The 20740-nt window shown below is 46.6% G+C and overlaps 1 protein-coding gene across 7 annotated transcripts in view; it reads right to left on the minus strand.

Moving 5' to 3' along the window:
- Positions 1-20740, minus strand: part of pico — a 263380-nt gene that overhangs the window by 74651 nt on the left and 167989 nt on the right. For 4 of the 7 annotated variants that reach the window (XM_070531479.1, XM_070531478.1, XM_065455552.2 and 1 more), the window contains 5 exons: positions 14420-14694; positions 13235-13429; positions 12307-12375; positions 7584-7661; positions 1039-1198 (listed from right to left, as the gene is read on the minus strand). In XM_070531479.1, coding sequence (XP_070387580.1) covers positions 1039-1198; positions 7584-7661; positions 12307-12375; positions 13235-13429; positions 14420-14694 — 777 coding nt within the window. The remainder of the gene's footprint in view (positions 1-1038; positions 1199-7583; positions 7662-12306; positions 12376-13234; positions 13430-14419; positions 14695-20740) is intronic. The other 3 variants (XM_070531481.1, XM_070531482.1, XM_070531483.1) reach the window with 3 other exon arrangements.

The raw sequence follows: 20740 nt of genomic DNA on the forward strand, positions 1-20740 counted from the left end.
AATGCGGGTGGCGACGCCTACTTGAGTTCCCGCACCTGGGGGCTGTGACGTCTTGGATTTTGATGGCATCTTCTAGGGCCTACTAATTATATAGAGCGGTACAGATTGACTACATTGTGTTCTAAAGGAACCAAATATTAAACATGCCAAGTTTCGGGAACCTTTATTCAGCCAACGCGGCCCAAATGCGAAAACAAACTTTAGAATCCCTGACGTCACGCTGACGTACCGGCGCTGGCGTTTCGGCGCGAAATTCAAATACTGATACTTGGACCTTCATTTTCTCATCTAATATTCAAACTATTTTCTTGAAATGACTGCCTGCAGGTTTCTCAAACAATGCTTTATTAGTCTAAACCGATTTATTGTTTCCCTTTAGTGTCCCTTTAAGGAGATAAAGGTGCTTGGGAGAAGCCAGCACCAGACTGCACGTAAACTGATGGAGGCATATTACATAAAGAAAGGCCAAGACTGTGTTAGTGACCCTTCCATTAGGCTGTTTCAATTGGAGATAGATTTTTTTTATAATTGGTTGCCCCGCTAGGCTGATGAGAGTTCTTGGTTGCTGCATTCTGCACATGTTTTATTTGTCTATATATGCCCACGGGTTGCCATAAATAAACCAGTTGAAAGTTACTGTCAGTTACAGTTACTGTTATTACCGCCCGTGTCGTTTTTGTGTTCTCTCCGGCAGCCCCCATCTTTATTTGCGGTCAATGTGACATGCAGTAAACACCAACTAGGCCAAACTGAAGTCCTTCTGAGGCACATATTGTACTCTGGTGTCAGGATCACTAAGTCAATGATCTGTTAACAGTCTCCAAGATGCACCCCCTTTACTGGACGAGACATATGACATGCCAAACTTTGTGATGTTTTAAAAATTAATGACAGCCTCGGTTGCAGAACCATATTGAAAAGGCTTGGGCCTCAAAACAGGCTTTTTCAGAATGTGGTCAGTCACAGCAATGCCTAACTGGCCTATCTCGCAGAAATATCTACAGAAATTTCATGAAAGATGAGGCACAGCAGACTGACCCATGTAGAGCTGTGGGATGCTCTCGAGGATGGCCCACTTGGGATCCATAGGGACATGGTTCTTGTCAGCCAGCAGGCGGGTCACATGGACGATGCTCATGCGCTCATCCACCAGCAGGCTCTTTGCGCTGTTGTCCGCACTGAATGCCTTGATGAACAGCTGCACGGCAGGGGCAAACTCTTAACTCTCCTGCGACGTGCCGCAAGTGCACACACACGGCCACAGGGGCCTTTCCCAAGCCATGCAGTGGTGTGATCCACAGCTCTGCAGTGACTATGCCATCCAGCTCTGGTTTTGTGGCAATTTATTGAACACTTGTCAAAGAATGTAAAACATCAGAGTTTTATTTAAATCACAATGTGCCAACTAGCTTCTACACGTGCGTTCAAGCGAGCTTTGCACCAAACAAGAGAAGGCAAAACACACGACTCTTTAGTTAGGAGTGCGCCAATATTTGTAACTTTGGAATAACGTATAAAATCGTGCCCTATTCAATTCGGTCTTTGAATCAAATAGTCATTATTCATAAATGCAAATATTTTTCGAATATTTCAAAACATCAACAGCAACTGAACCCAATTAAACGTAAAGTAGGAGCAAAAGTATGCTAAATTTTCAGTGCCAAAATTCAGAATTTTCAATTTTCAACATCAGAACTTGCGTAATGGAGCAGGCTATGTCGCTTTGGTAGCAATATTTTACAGGCTCATCATCATCATCAGCCTAGTTACGCCCACTGCAGGGCAAAGGCCTCTCCCATACTTCTCCAACTACCCCGGTCATGTACTAATTGTGGCCATGTTGTCCCTGCAAACGTCTTAATGTCATCCGCCCACCTAACTTTCTGCCACCCCCTGCTACGCTTCCCTTCCCTTGGAATCCAGTCCGTAACCCTTAATGACCATCGGTTATCCCCCCCCTCATTACATGTCCGGCCCATGTCCATTTCTTTTTCTTTATTTCAACTAAGATGTCATTTACCCGCATTTGTTGCCTCACCCAATCTGCTCTTTTCTTATCCCTTAACGTTACACCGATCATTCTTCTTTCCATAGCTCGTTGCGTCGTCCTCAATTTCAGCAGAACCCTTTTCGTAAGCCTCCAGGTTTCTGCCCCATATGTGAGTACTGGTAACACACAGCTGTTATGCACTTTCCTTTTGAGGGATAGTGGCAACCTGCTGATCATGATTTGGGAATGCCTGCCAAACGCACCCCAGCCCATTCTTATTCTTCTGGTTATTTCAGTCTCATGATCCGGATCAGGCACTACCTGCCCTACCTACCTGCCCTACCTACCTGCACTACCTACCTGCCCGTGGTCACTACCTGCCCTAAGTAGATGTATTCCCTTACCACTTCCAGTGCCTCGCTACCTATCGTAAACTGCTGTTCTCTTCCGAGACTGTTAAACATTACTTTAGTTTTCTGCAGATTTATTTTCAGACCCACCCTTCTGCTTTGCCTCTCCAGGTCAGTGAGCATGCATTGCAATTGGTCTCCTGAGTTACTAAGCAAGGCAATATCATCAGCGAATCGCAAGTTGCTAAGGTATTCTCCATCAACTTTTATCCCCCATTCTTCCCACTCCAGGTCTCTGAATACCTCCTGTAAACATGCGGCGAATAGCATTGGAGAGATCGTATCTCCCTGTCTGACGCCTTTCTTTATTGGGATTTTGTTGCTTTCTTTGTGGAGGACTACGGTGGCTGTCGAGCCGCTATAGATATCTTCCAGTATTTTTACATATGGCTTATCTACACCCTCATTCCGTAATGCCTCCATGACTACTGAGGTTTCGACTGAATCAAACGCTTTCTCGTAATCAATGAAAGCTATATATAAGGGTTGGTTATATTCTGCACATTTTTCTATCACCTGATTGATAGTGTGAATATGGTCTATTGTTGAGTAGCCTTTACGGAATCCTGCCTGGTCCTTTGGTTGACAGAAGTCTAAGGTGTTCCCGATTCTATTTGCGATTACCTTAGTAGATACTTTGTAGGCGACGAACAGTAAGCTGATCGGTCTATAATTTTTCAAGTCTTTGGCGTCCCCTTTCTTATGGATTAGGATTATGTTAACGTTCTTCCAAGATTCCGGTACGCTCGAGGTTATGAGGCATTGCGTATACAGGGTGGCCAGTTTCTCTAGAACAATCTGACCACCATCCTTCAACAAATCTGCTGTTACCTGATCCTCCCCAGCTGCCTTCCCCCTTTGCATAGCTCCTAAGGCTTTCTTTACTTCTTCTGGCGTTACCTGCGGGATTTCGAATTCCTCTAGGCTATTTTCTCTTCCACGATCGTCGTGGGTGCCACTGGTACTATATAAATCTCTGTAGAACTCCTCAGCCACTTGAACTATCTCATCCATATTAGTAACGATATTGCCGGCTTTGTCTCTCAACGCACACATCTGATTCTTGCCTATTCCTAGTTTCTTCTTCACTGTTTTTAGGCTTCCTCCGTTCCTGAGAGCCTGTTCAATTCTATCCATATTATAGTTCCTGATGTCCGCTGTCTTACGCTTGTTGATTAACTTAGAAAGTTCTGCCAGTTCTATTCTAGCTGTAGGGTTAGAGGCTTTAATACATTGGCGTTTCTTGATCAGATCTTTTGTCTCCTGCGATAGCTTACTGGTTTCCTGTCTAACGGCGTTACCACCGACTTCTATTGCGCACTCCTTAATGATGCCCATGAGATTGTCGTTCATTGCTTCAACACTAAGGTCCTCTTCCTGAGTTAAAGCCGAATACCTGTTCTGTAGCTTGATGCGGAATTCCTCTAGTTGCCCTCTTACTGCTAACTCATTGATTGGCTTCTTGTGTACCAGTTTCTTCCGTTGCCTCCTCAAGTCTAGGCTAATTCGAGTTCTTACCATCCTATGGTCACTGCAGCGTACCTTGCCGAGCACATCTACATCTTGTATGATGCCAGGGTTCGCGCAGAGTATGAAGTCGATTTCATTTCTAGTCTCACCATTCGGGATCCTCCACGTCCACTTTCGACTAACCCGCTTGCGGAAAAAGGTATTCATTATCCGCATATTATTCTGTTCTGCAAACTCTACTAATAACTCTCCTCTGCTATTCCTAGAGCCTATGCCATATTCCCCCACTGACTTGTCTCCAGCCTGCTTCTTGCCTACCCTTGCATTGAAGTCGCCCATCAGTATAGTGTATTTTGTTTTGACTTTACCCATCGCCAATTCCACGTCTTCATAAAAGCTTTCGACTTCCTGGTCATCATGACTGCATGTAGGGGCATAGACTTGTACAACCTTCAATTTGTACCTCTTATTAAGTTTCACAACAAGACCTGCCACCCTCTCGTTAATGCTATAGAATTCCTGTATGTTACCAGCTATTTCCTTATTAATCAGGAATCCGACTCCTAGTTCTCGTCTCTCAGCTAAGCCCCGGTAGCACAGTACGTGCCCGCTCTTTAGCACTGTATATGCTTCTTTTGTCCACCTAACCTCACTGAGCCCTATTATATCCCATTTACTACCCTCTAATTCCTCCAATAACACTGCTAGACTCGCCTCACTAGATAACGTTCTAACGTTAAACGTTGCCAGGTTCATATTCCAATGGCGGCCTGTCTGGAGCCAGGTATTCTTAGCACCCTCTGCAGCGTCACAGATCTGACCGCCGCCGTGGTCAGTTGCTTCGCGGCTGCTGGGGACTGAGGGCCGGGGTTTGATTGTTGTATTCATATGGGAGGTTGTGGCCAAGTACTGCACCAGGGTGGCCAATCCTGCTCTGGTGAGAGAGTGCGTTACCGGTTCTGGTCGCCGGGATCAGGCCGCACTCCAGGCCTGTTTGTGCAATTTTCTCAACACACGTTTTTTTTTTTGTATTTTCCGTTGGAGAATAGCGCGGCACCGGGATTTTTACAGGCTATACAATGATTATTTAAACCCTCTGAAGAGTCCTGTGCATGTGAAAGAACTCCTTGTTTGCTCCTAATGCTCCATTTGTGCTTTTAATAAACAACACCTCACAATGTACTATGTAATGACAAAACTAGCTAACTTTAAGAATACTAGGATATGAACATTGTTTCATATTAAATGTGATAACGAATGTTTCATTATTCGAAAACTATTTAATATTCGTTTCAATTCACTTCTGGCACTAGACGATTCATATTCGATTCAGTCTCAAAAATCACTATTCACACACCCTATTCTTAGTATAGGTCTGAATATTTCCAGAAATGCTGCGGCGGGCTGGACCTCAATTTGACCCCTGCTGTGAAGCTGCACTTGCTGTAGGTCAGCATGAAAAGGCATTGAGCTTGTAAAAAAACTAATTATATGCAATTCTTTATCGTAATGGCCATTCATCCATTTTACACAGCAAGCAGCTGTTAGCTCGTGCCAAAGCAGCCAAACTTTGTAATGGCACTACCATTATGGTGCCGCCAAGTAACTGATGCACCACAAGTACGTGGACCAAGTGTGAGCACTAAAAGATGGCAGAAAAGGAGCAAGAGCAGCATAGCCTTCAGCACAAAGAGTTGTGCAGCCCTTACTGGTGGCTGTTTGCCAATTGCATATGTTTGTCTACTGAAGTCCCTTAGTAGTTTCATTGAATACAGTAACATGTCACTGCTACTTTTTTTTTTCTGTCCCCGGTGCATAACAGCCAGAGATTCTAATTTGGTTTCACATGCTCACCTCTGCAAGTGTGCCCAAATGATCCTTGTTATTGTGACATGTTGCTTTAAACATTGTGTGCTATAACCAAACATCGCTGATTGCAGTGTTTCATTGTTCAATGGACTTGTGCAGATTCAAGCTCATGCTGCATTCTTTTGTTTTTTCACAAAGTTGTGTTTTTGGTTTTTCCTTGCATGTTTCCCTCATTGGGAAATGATCAGGCAGCTGGAACTGCACCTCGCTTGCTTCACTGAAGAGTGCAGCATGATACAACATTGTACAGCAGAACCCTGCAGATAAATTGATCACAGGGGAACAAATGAAAGATAGAAAAGAGTGAAAAAATAAAGGCACCACTGTTTTTTCTTTCAGGGCTTAAATACCTCATACTGACTGTCACGGTGCAGCATTATTCAATTCTGTGAAGCACCGATGAACGGCCACTAAAACGGTCGTGGGAATAGGCCGAAAGCAAATGGCCGAAAAAATTTCTAAGGCAGGCTTAGAGATTTTTTTTTTGTCATTGTTGTTGGCGCAACCGCGATGTCCCAACATCTTTTTGTAAGAACCCCTCTGTATTCTCTGCCCCATGCGTGCATTGAGAAGCTTGAAAAGATGGCAGGGGTGCGAATAACCCGAAATAAGTGGTGCCTCTGTGCAATCGCGTGCCCACGAATTGCTGACAGTTTATGTGCGTCGACGGCACCGTATGGCCGGCTGGCGTCGTTCCTCGTGTGTTTGTGAACGGACAATAGAGGCCCTCCACCGACTCGAGGGTGTGCATGTGCAGTGCAACACAAGTGTGCGACCTCTAGCAGCAGGGGGGAATCACCCGTTCCCTCGCCCCTAATTAAAAGAGGCGCGGCCAAGATCATGGGAGGAGCCAGGATACAAATGGGTGAACTTCGCTGGATCGTCACCAATATCTGCCGTTCCCCTACACAGGGAACTAGGGAAAGGAGAAGTTATTTAAACGCAGGTTTTAGACCGAGCTAAGCAGTCTAGAAGCTGAACCTATGATCTGCTGAGAAGCGTCGAGGGGCTAGTGCCGTCCAGTATTGCCTGGGCCACCTAGCCACGTTTGAACTAGACCTAGACTACACTGGGAACCCAGTCAGACGTAGACTCCTGGGAAACCCAGCCCAGCAATCGCATCCACTGCAATGAGATCGGCTCGCCAGCGTTCTTCGGCAAAACTCTGCTATCAACTGGACTTGCTGCTGCTGCTGCCCGGCCATGCGTATGCCATCATTTATTTTCTTCTGAACTCTGTTTAGTGGACCACCGTTAAGTGTATTCTTGTGTACTGCTAATTTTTATATCCACTGCTAATTGCTCGTATTTCTTTTGTCGTCGTCATTGATCTATATTAAGTGCATGTGTGTAGTGTTTTTCTGTTTCTTTGAATTTGTGTATCGTTGTCAGTGGATAACATTTTTTTTTCTCTCTCTTTCGCCCAACTCTGACTCCTTGGCTATGTTCGCTTGAGCGTGGAACGACCAACTGGCTTGTACGCCGCGTCGCCGACTTCGCACCGACGGTGAACGGGTGACAAGCCGTGACACTGATACTATCGCTATTATTATTTTGTGCATTAGAAACAAAAGCTCCTAGCTGAAGCTAACGCACAACACTGTTGGTGGCTATCTGGAAATGTGCACGATAATGGCACAGTGTGACAGTGTGGTTTGTTTGTGCCCACTGCACCTTCTTGGCAAAGTTGACCGTATAGTGCCATTACACTCACACCACGGCTACACCTCACCTGATACATAATGCAGGAGCATTAACGTGACGGCTGAAGTGGGCACGCAACACAGCCACAAGAAGTGCAAGAGCTGCACCAGAGACATTCACACAGAAGAGGTGTTGGCTACCTTCTGCACGCTGGCTTCCTTCATTTTCTCCAAAGCTATCTTAATCTTTTCAGCCTTGAGACGTGCAGCTTGCTCTGCCTGAAGAGAGAGGAGGGTTGGAGAGAGAGAAAGGTGAAGAGAAAAAGGAGAAAAGGTACTAACAAGCAGAGAAATATGAGAGGCTCACATGGTGCACAACACAACATGGTCACGTAAAGAATGGCACACAGTTTGGTTCACAAAGATACCACCTGCTTTCCTCCTTTCTCTCAAGTTCAAACAACAAGCTTCGCTGCTGCACCTGTGCAGCAGCGAATCTGAGCTTGTTCAGCATACGTCACGACACAGTCAAGCCAGTCCACAGGATGATGTAAATCGGTGGCAAGAGTAACATGAACCGAGTTTCTTTAAACTTAGGGGTCATACATCACATCTGATCATGCATGTCAGGCAAACTAAGAAAGGTATGAGCGCAGATAAAAAATGACATTGTCATACAAAATGTTTGCCTAGGCCTGGGATAACACACAATTGCATCAACACTATAAACAAAGTCAATTACAATGTGATGTGCACACAAATTCTAAAGGTCAATAACATGTGACCAGGATTCTGTGCACCACACAAGCGTGCAAGCAGCTTCCGATCAGCGCATCCTTGCAAAAGTGTGTTATTAACTCAACCCCGTTTCCAGTGCGAATTCTTGCATGTGTGTCAGCCTAGATTGGCACAAACATGTTTACGCACATTACTACTTTTCACTTGCATTTCCATATTAAGCACCAAGTGCAATAAAATATCAGGCTGCGCAAGTATCCTAGTTAAAGATAATGTAGTTATAGAGTAGCTCTCATGCAAAATTTAACCTTTGAAATACGAGCACGAGAATGAACAGCTCACAAAAACAGTCGTTTTTCATAGTGAAATTGAAATCACCTTCCCATCGACATTGTAAACACTAATGATAACAGCCTTTTTGGCGAAACTTTAGCTAAAATTTTATAACCAGGAATTTCTTTTTTGTGACACAGCAGCTAACATTGTATAGAAAGACACCTCTTGTATTCTAGCATTGCGTGTTGTTCCTATTAATAGATGCATTTTGTTTACTTCCTATGTGCCACGCCTTCTTTTGCACCACTCCCTTCTGTAATGCTTCTGGCCCTGAGCGTATGATAAATACATAAATAAATAAATAAATAAATGGAAAAAAAATGCCGCCATTACTGCTCACTGGAAGCGACGCGTGATTTAACACGCAGCTTCTCGGCCTGACCTCTGCAATCCGAGCGACCACGCAGCTGCGTTGCGCAGATCCCACGGCTTAGGTTGCCACAATGAGCCCTCTCCCCATGTGAGACCTTCGGACTACCACATGCTCCAATCAGACTGTGTGGTTCTCCACGCGTAGCTATGCGAGCCAGCCCTAGTGCCCGGTGCCTGTGGCTGCCCATCGCATGCTGAGAGATAATGGATGCAACGTGCTGGGACTTGCGTCATAGCGAAACCACCACGTGCATGCCTCATCTGCTTAGGTGCCGAGCAAAGGCTGTTACCAAAAAAACTGCACAATCATCAGCGCTGCGGCTTTGCCAAGATTGGTCCAGTGGTACACACTACTCATTTATAAAAAACTTAGCCAAAGTGAAACTTCCTTGCAATCGGCTTTTAAGGACATAAGCGTTGTGCGTGGCCAAAAAATTTGCAGGGAGGCCTCTAAGAGTGTTCTTTCAGCAGAAAACAAAATTGGTACCATTCCTACAGCACGGGTGCTTCAAATTACTTCATACCAAACATCCCTACACTCAAATCGACTTGTGCACAGCTGCGGTGTTGCTTGCAAGCAACCCGCAGCCCATCGAAAACTTTTGCATTTACATTTTACAACTATGTGCACTTGCATTTAGGTAAACAATACAACCATACGCTAATAAAATAAACACATTGAGTGATTGGAATTTACACCTGCAACGTGAAAAGTCGTTTAAATCAACCGAGATGTCTCCTGATGGCGGGTGACCAAGCCAGCAGAGCTCATCTGGTCTCCTGGCAGTGCTAGCCGGCGTTTACTGCTGGTTGCGCTGTTTTAATGCTCTGAGGTAGCCTGGGTGCATTCTTACGGTTCTGGCCCAGCTTGACACAGCAGGTCGGAAAGGTAGCAAATTGGCACAACTAGAACATCTGTACCAGTCCTTAGTGAGGTGCACAGCATGCATGGAATGGCCCCAAATATAATTTTCCAACTGAACCAGGAAGCATAACATGTTTTCCTTTAGTAGGCCACGAAATACACTAGGCTGCCAGTTAATTCAACTCCAGATAACTCGATGTTGTGGTTAGTTCATTCCCAACAAAAAGTCCGCGCCAGCTCTTCAACATTTCTATGGGTCAAAGCTTTCACTATTTTGATCCTGAAATTGGCCCTCACTGAATAATTCGAGCTTGTCTGATTGGCTTGAAGACGCATGACCCCAGTGGTGACCCCAGTGGTGACCCCAGTGTCTGCAGTGCTAGGGGAGAGTGAATGCATCAAACACCTGAAAACAGCTGTTCTTGACCAGGGTTGCAATGCGAGCTTGTTGGTTGATCATGTCAAGGCGAAAAAGCACCATACGAGCCCTCCTTGTGTTTTAATGCGACAACGTTAAGGAGCCCATGTCGAAAAAAATCCGATGTCGGACATTGCATTGGCAAAAAGATTTTAGAACCACCCATACCCAGGCCCTCTATGTGACGCAAGGAATTTACTCAACTAATTGAATTTCTCAAGGTAAAATGCCCAGAAAAATCGTAAACTATGGCTTACACACAACCTACAGACATGATAGCTCTCGGATCGTAATTTGACTATATGAGAAAACATAATTCTGCTATGTTAAAACTAAAAAAGAAATATCCTTTTCCAGCGTTTCTACCATTCACTAGCCAGCCACGGCGCCTGCCATTTGCACACGCCGGCGTATGGGTGCCTTGGGGGCAACGGAGAGGCGCACCCAGTTCCTTGCAATACCTCCAGCTGGCCTCCGTCGCATCGTGGCCCACACAAGAGGCCACGTTTCTACCAGAAAGCCCACCTCCGTGCATAGCGTTCCCGGCCAGCGTTTCCCAGTAAACATTATGGTTACATACGTTCCAGTTGCCGGGAAGCGCGAGATCTGGGAAGTTGCTGGGAAGCATGAGTCAGGGACCTTTGAATGCTATTGCGTTCCACTCTTATGAGGAAGCTTTAGCTCGGGTACTCCTATCTAAATACATGTAAAAGGAGAATTCGTTTTTCTCGGCAGCCACTGCACCAAATTTGATGAGGTTTGTTGCATTTAAAAGAAAAATGTAAAATCTAGTGACTGTTTATTTCGAATTATTTAGTTAGGTCATTTATTTTTTATTAAAAATTGGCAAAATTTTCAAAGAACGAAATTATCAAGTTTACGACTCTGTAACTTAACAACAAAAAAATTATATAGCAGTTCTGTGAATTGCACCTAATAGTACATCTAAAGCGGACAAAATTGATATGATACACATGAATATAAAAAAAATTTAGTAATATGTAAATAGAGCTTTTGCAGAACCCTTGTAACTAACGTAACAAATTCACATAAGATGTAAAATGACATACCAAATTTGTCCGCTTTTAATGATTGAATGGGTCCCATTTAGAGGACCGCGATATCTGTCCTTGATGCAGAGCTATGAATTTGTAAACGTCGTGCTCCTATTTTTTTCAAGCGGTAGAATATTTGAAAATCCTTTTAACAAAATGCAAGCCCTAAATTGAAATTTCGCTTCCAACAGTCACTAGAATTTAACTTTATCTCTCAAATGCAACAGATTTCATTAAGATCGGTCCAGGGGTTATGTCAGATAAACATTTTTGCGTTTTACATGTATTTGAATAGGCTGCGTCGGTGTTGGGCCCGAGCTAAAGTTTCCTCTTAAAGGGGGAGCTTAAGCATCCGCCACGTTTTTCTTGCTAGAAAATTTGCCTTGGCTGTTTTTAGCCTGTGCTAGGGAAATTTTCAAATGAGGACGGTAGCTCACAATGAATATCTAATTACAGTATTTACTTTTTCCCCAAAAGATTGCTTCAAGGACTGCATGTTTTTGATGGTCACCCAGAACCGCATTTGCAACAGCTCGCACTCCACATCCCCCCACTGCCATCACAAGATGGCAACAGAACATGTTCTTGCGTAACGTGCCAGTGACGACCGCATGCCTCCTTCAGTCTTTGATTATGAAATCTGATGCAAAAGATAAGCTATTTTAGACACTAAGCTAGTGGCAACAAGTCAGATTGCAAGCATGCTACGTTTTTCTTGCTAAACATTTGTGTATGTGCAATCTTTTTTACTTTGTTCTAATATCATTTCTACTGTGAATCCATAAAAAGTGAGTGCGTGTTCAATTAGAGGACATGTTAGAATCTGGCCAATCCTACCAAATGAACCAGCAGTGTACTTCGGCCTTTTTCCTGCCCCTTGTTTAGTTCAACTAGCTGGATAATTTTAACAACTTGGTCTGTACCATCAAGGTCAGACTAATGTAAACAGACAACTAGTTTTCCACAAGGGTACACCCCGACCAAAAATTTAATGAACTGCTGATGCAGACCAATGAGTGCCTAACATGACTTGCACATACTATCTTTGCTGCAACTCAGAAACACACACACAATTGCGGGATTGACAAGCAGCACAGAGGCTTTGTGCCGAGTGCCATAGTTGTGAAGAATATGACTCACTGGGGGTGGGGTGTCCAGCTCAATGCCTGCCTGAACAGACCTCAGCTGGGCATTGATGGCCTCTAAGAGCTGCACACACACACACAGGCAAGCAACAAACATGCACCTTGGGGGAGTTCGGGGGACAACGAGGCACAAGAGAAAGCGGCACATCACAGAAAGCACCATCAACAGGTTGTGCAACTGAGGACAGACTAACGAAATAGATGGCACTGATTGTTCACATTCTCAGCAAATACAATGTACAATAATGGACGATAATTCTTGGAAAAAGCAAGAATGAACATGGGTTGGCTTGCCTTAGAGGCCTATCACATAAAAAGACAAGGAAATAATTGCATTAGTGACACATCTTTGTCCCTGCACCCATCAGAAATTGATTTTCTACGTTTGCGTATACGATAAGTTGGCAGATGTCAGTAATGCATTCTCTGTGCCTACGCGGTTGTGTGGCCTAGGTATATACATGCATCGACGACGAAAAGAAAAAAGGAAGTTGTTAGTCAGCGCCAGTGTGTGTCGCGTCTTTCTTATTGTGGCTCGTCCTAGGTGTTTGCACTGTTACGTTTAGTTCAGAACAATGTGCAGATGCTCGGCTAAGCGAAAAGCAATGCTTTGAGAAAAAAAGCAAGCATGATTGCTGCACAGAAAAACAATAAAAATCCAACTCCAGTAAAACATTTATTAACTTTGGGTCTGTTATAGCAATAATACTACATAGTATGTACAAGAACATTTGTAACTACAACCATGCCCCTGGATAATGCGGACATGAACACGTGAAAGAAATTTGTTGCACTGGCAAAGCAAATTAAATCTGTCACATAGAAATGCTCAACTGATGCCCGAGATTTAAAATTGAATGACAATGAAAAGTGCAGGCATACCAGCAAGCAATGTTTCAAACAAAGCCAGCATTTCCCCTCACCTGACAGGGTGATGATACCAGGCCAGCGTTGGCCTTGGGCAAGCGAACGCTGTCAGCACTAGATCGCAGGACATTGTTTCCGCCACCAGACGAGGCTGAGGACTCGGAGGAGAGCATCGAGACATTGTCCGAGAAAGCCGAGTCATTGTCAGGGCTGTCTGTCCTAATGGCTCCATTTGTGGACACAATTCCATCCTGTTCCAAAATTGAAAATGGTCAAAATTAACCGTGCTCACAAAAAGATAAGCACAGTATGCTTCTCTTATCCAGCTGCCAAACACACATTTGGTGCATTTCCAGTAAGAGTGTGCAGCTCATATGTGTAGCAAACATAACCGCTCTTATTTAACAACATTTTTGTCCCTTTGTGATGTGGCACAACTGAAAAACCCCAACTCATCATTTGCAAATCATCATAAACAAAAGCCAATATGGCTTCCAGCTGAGACTGGCAATGGCTTCCTTTTTTGATACATTAGAAGCCAACTAATTAGATAGAAAAACAAAGTGAAAGACATGAGACTCGAGAACTGTCAACGGGAGGTTTACTGGCACGGCAGCATATGCCAGGTGACGTTTTCTAAACCAATTCAAATAAAGCTCCGCCAATAAACTGTGCACGAGGCTTAACTAGAACAACAACACACTTCATTCCAAACTTTTATTTTCACATTTTTCAAAATTTAGAACAGAATTTCTGCTAAATGGTTATGACTATTTGACGAAGTAGGGTTATGGTTATGCTAAATGGTTATGGCGAGGTGCAAGCGTGTCATTGGCTGCAGGTGGTTACTCTACTTAAACACATAGTGTACCTACTCCTTGCCTTCTCTCCGGTGCACGGCACTGCTGTTGGTTCTTCTTCAGTGTACGGACAGACATACAATCGCTTTTAGCCAGATTGGAAACCTTAGCGCTAGTGCACTAGAGAATGCCTGTATAAGCTAGCACAATATGGATGTGCCGTGACATGCTTGCAGACGATTGATACAAACTCAGAAAACGTCACCTTATATGAATTGCGCGTCTTTAATTGCCATGCAAAAAGACTAGTGTTTGGCTTTGACAAGTATGAAAACCTGTGACCTTTTCTAAAGGATAGCCTGTGCCATAGCTGCGTCTGAACACAGTCATTCTGTTCTGAATATAGGAACAAAACCACGTGGTCTCGTAAAACATTCTTGCCTGAAAAGGCCCAAAGTCCAGCTTGGTTCGACCCCCACTTGAAGAGCTGGACCGGCTGTGGCCAGAGGAACGCTGGCTGGAGGTGCCCGAGCTGAAAGGCGACACTTGGCCAATCACGGCGGATGCTGCCGTGACTGAGGGCACGACGAGTGGCACTGGGCTCGTGCTGGCATGGCGGCCGAGCAGGTGGCCCTTTTGGCTGATCTCGCGCTCAAATTGCGTCTCCAGAGCACACAGCTCACCCAGGATCGCATCCAGCTCCACATCTTGGCTTTCTGGTAAAGGGGGGGGGAGTACATCTGGTTGCATTCATTGCCTGTCACTAATGGCGCCTCTGTCTCACTGGCATATTTGCTCTTGTAAGATCTACACATTGTAGAAGTCTGACTCTTCCCACCACTTACTGGGTGTCAGCTGCTGCTGTCTTCCTGATTATATGACATGAGCAACTGGGTATGTGCCCCTAGGTATGTGAACATCCTGTCCCCTAACATAGGTACATTGCACCGGGTAGCTGTCCAGATTGACAAGCACAACAAGAAGTGAAGAAGTTGGCAACAAAAGTGGCCAAGTGTGGAGAGAGAGAGGTGAAGTAAACAAAATGGAACTAGCCTGTGCATTGAGCTAGGAGTGCAGAGCTATACAGTAGCAAAGAAGAAGCAAAGTGAAGGTAATTCTGTACGCATAAAAGAAAGCTTTGTTTATAACTGATTCCCACATGTGCGTGAGATCTGCCAACCTTTCTTATTTTTTATAATTTAAAAAAATATTTTAGCAGGGTATGGCTCTTACACAAATTAAGCAAATGAACACTCACTAAAACCACGGATGATGTCGCAAATGACATGAAGATAATGCAAGCTCCAGCTAAACACTACACACACATTTATTCAAAATTTAGCTCCAATAATCAAGTTCTGCTGCATTCTGTAACACTACTGAACGCAACGTCACTCTTGTTGTCACTGAAGCATACTGACTCATCAGTACACTCCCAAAGATGGTCATTGTGTGAATGCAGCATGCACTGTGGCACATAACTTGCGGGGACCTTTCCTTTTCTTCGTTATTTTTCTTCAAACTTTGACTTCGAAAGTAGAACGTGCATGCCAAACACAAGGGCGGTCTGATACGAGTGAATACAGTGCCGTACAGGGACGTATCCTGAGGAGGGCGGGTGAACGTGCCCACCTCCAAAGTTTCTGCGTACCAAGACGCTGCCACCTACCCAGCCGCCCTCCCCCATTTCCTTCCCCCAACCCCGGTCAGGTGCATGCCCCTGCAGCTGAAAAAAATTCCTGGCTTGCCACTGGGGCAGTACCATTTTACCTGCAGGGCAAGACAACTGACAACTAATTGTAGAGGTCGCCACAGTTCAGCCCTGTTTGTTAGGCTGCCACCAGAGTGTGGCGCCCCCTGTGACCTGTGTGTGTGTCTATATATGTTCGGGCCCCATAAAGGAGGGTCATTCCCTTTTCGTCTAAGCAAGCGGTGGTACGTGTTGGTCCGTCCCTGCGTTCCCGTGCCCCGCGGCACTAATCACGCGACATGGTGTCAGAAGTGGCTGGATAACGCCCCCCTGCCTTAGCCCTCACCTCATAGGAAGGCAGGCACCAAGATGTCTCTTCAGACTGGCGAGCCGCTGAAACTGTATGGCGTCAACTTCCAGCCACCAGCACCATTCAACTTCGCGAACCTACCAACGTGGGGGACATGGCTCAGCCGCTACGAAGACAATGCAGCGGTTTCAGGATGGACGCAAGCGTCGGAAGACATGCAGGTACGCTCGTTACTGTACTGCATGGGCCCGGAGGTCCGCCTGCTTCTCGAGACCTTCTCGCTCGACGCCCAGTCGCTCGCTTCATACGAAGCCATTGCCACCCGTTTACTGAGCACTTTGTGCACCCGGCACACAAGCTTTACGAGTTGTCACGGTTCCACAGACGTGTTCAGCTACCCGATGAAAGCGTCGACACGTACTACACAGAACTGCGCAGGATGGTTAAGCGCTGTAACTATCCGTCAGCTGCTGTCGAGGAAAGGCTCGTACGTGACCGGTTCGTCGTCAGCCTCCGTGACTCCCGTCTCTCGGACTAGCTGTGTTGGAATGCGAAGTTGACACTCCAGGACGCTTGGACACAAGCCCGTCAATCCGAAGATGCCGACAGGGAAAAGGCGTTGCCCCAGAACCGCACCGAGCACTCCCGCGAGCTCAACCTTGACGCCACAAAAGCTAGCAAGTTCCCCTCTCGTCGTCGCTCTGGCGCTAAGCCTCGTTCGCCGCAGCCGCAAGCAGAGCGCTCATGCGAGCCGTCCTCATGTGAATTCTGCGGCCGTGCACCTCATAGACGTTCAGACTACCCAGCCCGACGCTCCGCCTGTAACTTCTGCAAAAAGAAAGGCCGCTTTGCCGAAGTAAGCAGCTCGCGGAAGTTCAAGCAGTACAAGCTCAGCTCCGTTCACCTGCATGCTGTCCCGACGCCGGCCACGGCAAAGTTTGTCACCATCACCGTTGACGACTACACAGCGCAGTTCAAGGTTGACTCCGGAGCCAAGTATTTGCCGTTTCCAGCGACTTTCCTACGTTGCCTGACAAACTTGACCAAGTCAATACTCTGCTCACTGGCCCGGGAGGACAGCCACTGCACGTGCTGGGCTCATATCTGGCACAATTTCGGTGGCAACGGAAAACAAGCTGTCAGCGCCTCTACGTGATCCAGTCTCTCACTGCGTCTCTTCTGGGACTGCAAGCACTCCAAGCCCTCCAAGTAGTTCGATTTCTTGATCAACTCAAGACTTCAAAAGCGACGCTGCACGCCGAGCTCTTCAATGGATTGGGCACTCTCAAGGACGAATACAACATCCGGTTCAAACCTGATGCCGTACCTTTCTCGCTAAGCATACCTCGCAGGATCCCCATCTCGCTGCTCAACATCGTACAACGCGAACTGGACAAGTTGGAAAGCGCAGACGTGATCCGTAGGGTCGACAAGCACCGTGGAGCTTGGGTCTCATCGTTGTCCGGAAAGGCGATGGTTCCTACCGGCTCTGCGTCGACTTGACACAACTGAACATGGTCGTCCTCCGGGAACAACATATTCTACCAACTGTCGAGCAAGTCTTTGGCCTCCTCGGCGATGCAATAGGTTTTTCGAAGCTGGACACGACTGCAAGCTTCCACCAGGTGAAGCTCTCTAAAGATTCCCAAGAGCTTACGACATTCATCACCCCATATGGCTGATACTGCTTCTGCCGGCTCCCCTTTGGCATCACTTCCGCACCAGAGTACTTCCAAAAGCAGATGGCAAGAATCCTGGAGGGCCAAGAAGGAGTTGCCAATATGATAGACAATATTTTGGTTTTTGGACGCACCCGCCAGGAACATGACGCCAGACTGAGCCAGGTGCTATCTCGCCTTGCAAAAGCAGGTATCACATTGAACCAGGACACGTGTCATTTTGAGTACCCGAGGTCTCCTTCCTCGGAGTCATCGTCTCAGCACAGGGCATCAGGCCAGATCCGGGCAAGGTAGAAGCAGTCAAAGCCATGGAAGCTCCAACGGACGTCACCGGCGTTAGAAGACTGCTCGGAATGGTGAATCATCTTGCCAGGTTCTTGCCACACATCTCGGATGTCACGGCACAGGTCAGAGCCTTACTGAACAAGTCTGCGAGTTGGGCGTGGCGGCACGAGCAAAAGGCAGCATTCGAGAAAATCAAGGAACTCTTGACGTCAGACAGGTGCATGGCCAAGTACCACCCGTCATACGCTACTACAGTGTCTGCAGACACAAGCTCATTCGGACTCGGCGCAGTTTTGCTACAGACGCAACCCTCAGAAGAGCGCCGCCCAGTCGCATTCGCTTTGAGGTCAATGACCGAGACTGAGCAGCGTTACAGCCAGACTGAAAAAGAAGCATTGGCAACAACGTGAGCTAACCAAAGGTTCGACAAGTTCGTCCGTGGCATCCCCTTTGACGTCAAGACTGACCACCTGCCACTCGTTTCACTTCTGGGCAAGATGGAATTGGACATGTTGCCGCCTCGTATTCAGAGACTACGGCTGAAGACCATGCGATACCAGTTCCACATGCTGCACATGCCAAAAAGCTGCTAGCCTCAGCCGATACATTGTCGCGCATCACCTACAAGCCACCCACTCCTCTGGACACTATCGAACTTTTTGCAACTCAGGTAGTTGGCTGCATGTCGGAAGTCTTGCCACTCAGCCCTAAAGACATGCGACAGGCACAAGAGTCCGATGGCGAGTGCAAGGCCCTCGGCTCCTACTGCCAGCACGGTTGGCCGCAAAAGACCAAGATATCACTGCACCTCTCAAAGTATGCCTCTGTGGCAGACAAGCCCTCTGTCTGCGACGGTGTTCTGCTGAAAAGCGCCCGTATAGCCATCCCATCGTCTTTTCGACCAGCGGTCTTGACGCTGTTGCATGAAGGTCATCAGGGCATCAACAGGACCAAAGCTCTCGATCGGGAGTCAGTTTGGTGGCCTGGTATCTCGACAGACATTGCCTCTCTTGTCGCTAACTGTGAACAGTGCACTTCCACCCGCGTGAACTTTGCAGAGCTCCTGCTCTCCACGGCCTTACCTGGACATCCCTGGGAATTCCTTGGAATGGACTTGTTCCACCTCAACGGCCAGACGTTCATCCTGGTGGTGGACTATTACTCAAGGTTCCCTAAGGTGGTGACCCTGAGGCGCACGACAGCTCAGGCAGTCATTGACACTATCAAATCAATCTTTGCCCACCATGCAATCCCGCAAGAAGTCAGATCAGACAACGGCCCACAGTTCTCGTCGCAAAAGTTCGTGGCGTTTGCAGCGTCATACGGCTTTACCCACGGGACCTGCAGTCCACACTACGCTCAATAGAACGGAGCAGCGGAGAGGATGGTGCGTACAATCAAGGACCTGTTTTGCAAGTCAAAGGATCCTCATCTGGCTCTGCTCAGCTATCGGAATACTCCAGGAGTCGATGGCTTTAGTCCAGCCCTGCTGTTGATGGGACGTCAACTCAGAACCAGAGCCCCAAAGCAAGACTCCCAGTTACGTCCCAACTGGCCTCCAACGAAACATGTCGTCGCCAAGGATGTGGCTTACAAGCAGAAGCAGGCCGACAACTACAACAGGCATCATGGAGCTCGAGACTTACCGCCACTCCAAACAGGTCAGCGTGTCTGGGTGCGACCTGATCAAGTGCAGGCTACAGTCCTCAGTCCGGGGCAAAGACCAAGAAGCTACATGGTCGAAATGGAGTGAGGTGGCACCTGACAGCGCAACCGGCATCACCTAGTGCCTTTTGGGCCTACTACCTCCAGAGTGGAACCACCACCACTGAAGCAAATTCACTGTCAGGAACCTCAGCCTGCCAACATCGTGGAATCAATGGTCCCCTCGGACAGTCTGTGCAACAGTCCCCTGCAGCCAGGGACTGCAGTGACGGTGTGACACGAACACGTTACGGCCGGCTTGTTGTTCCGCCGCGCCATTTGAACTTGTGAAACTTTTGGCACGTTTGGCTTCCTGAGTCCCTCCCGTCTAACCTTCGATGCTTCAAGGGGGGAGATGTAGAGGTCACCACAGTTCAGCCCTGTTTGTTAGGCTGCCACCAGAGTGTGGCGCCCCCCGGGACCTGTGTGTGTGTCTATATATGTTCGGGCCCCATAAAGAAGGGTCATTCCCTTTCGTCTAAGCAAGCGGCAGTACGTGTCGGTCCGTCCCTGCGTGCTTGTGCCCCACGGCACTAACTATGCAACACTAATAAAGGCTACCAGCAAAACCTTCCTTCAACTATATCCAATGTTCTTACTCTATCTTACTTCCATAATTAATTTCTTTACAGATAATCTAGGGGCCAAAGTCATACACATGATGTTACTCAGGAACAAATGTGCTAAGTAGACGATGGAGGAGATTGACAAGATAAGCACCTAGACAAACATAGTGGAAGTATTAATTTCTATGGTGATTCCAAGTTTGTGTTCTCTTATACCCTGTGCACCAAGTAAGTACTAATGAGGCGCTACATTGGAGTAGATGGCACTGTACATATAAATATACTCTAGGCAAGGCTCAATCAGTCAATAACAGTTCAGAGTACTTAACCTACTAAAATGTTTTAATTCACAATGTCTAGAAGCGATGGCTCTAAAAGTTATGAAAATGCCTGTCTGATGGCTTAATTAATACTGTCATTCAAAGCATTCATATCACATATGTAACATATTCTAACAGAAAATCAACATACAACGCTAACCAATGCAATAAAGAGGCCTCCAACTGACACCAACTACTGCAGTGTCAA

This window comes from Dermacentor albipictus, chromosome 1 (assembly GCF_038994185.2).
Source record: "Dermacentor albipictus isolate Rhodes 1998 colony chromosome 1, USDA_Dalb.pri_finalv2, whole genome shotgun sequence".
NCBI lineage: Eukaryota > Metazoa > Arthropoda > Arachnida > Ixodida > Ixodidae > Dermacentor > Dermacentor albipictus.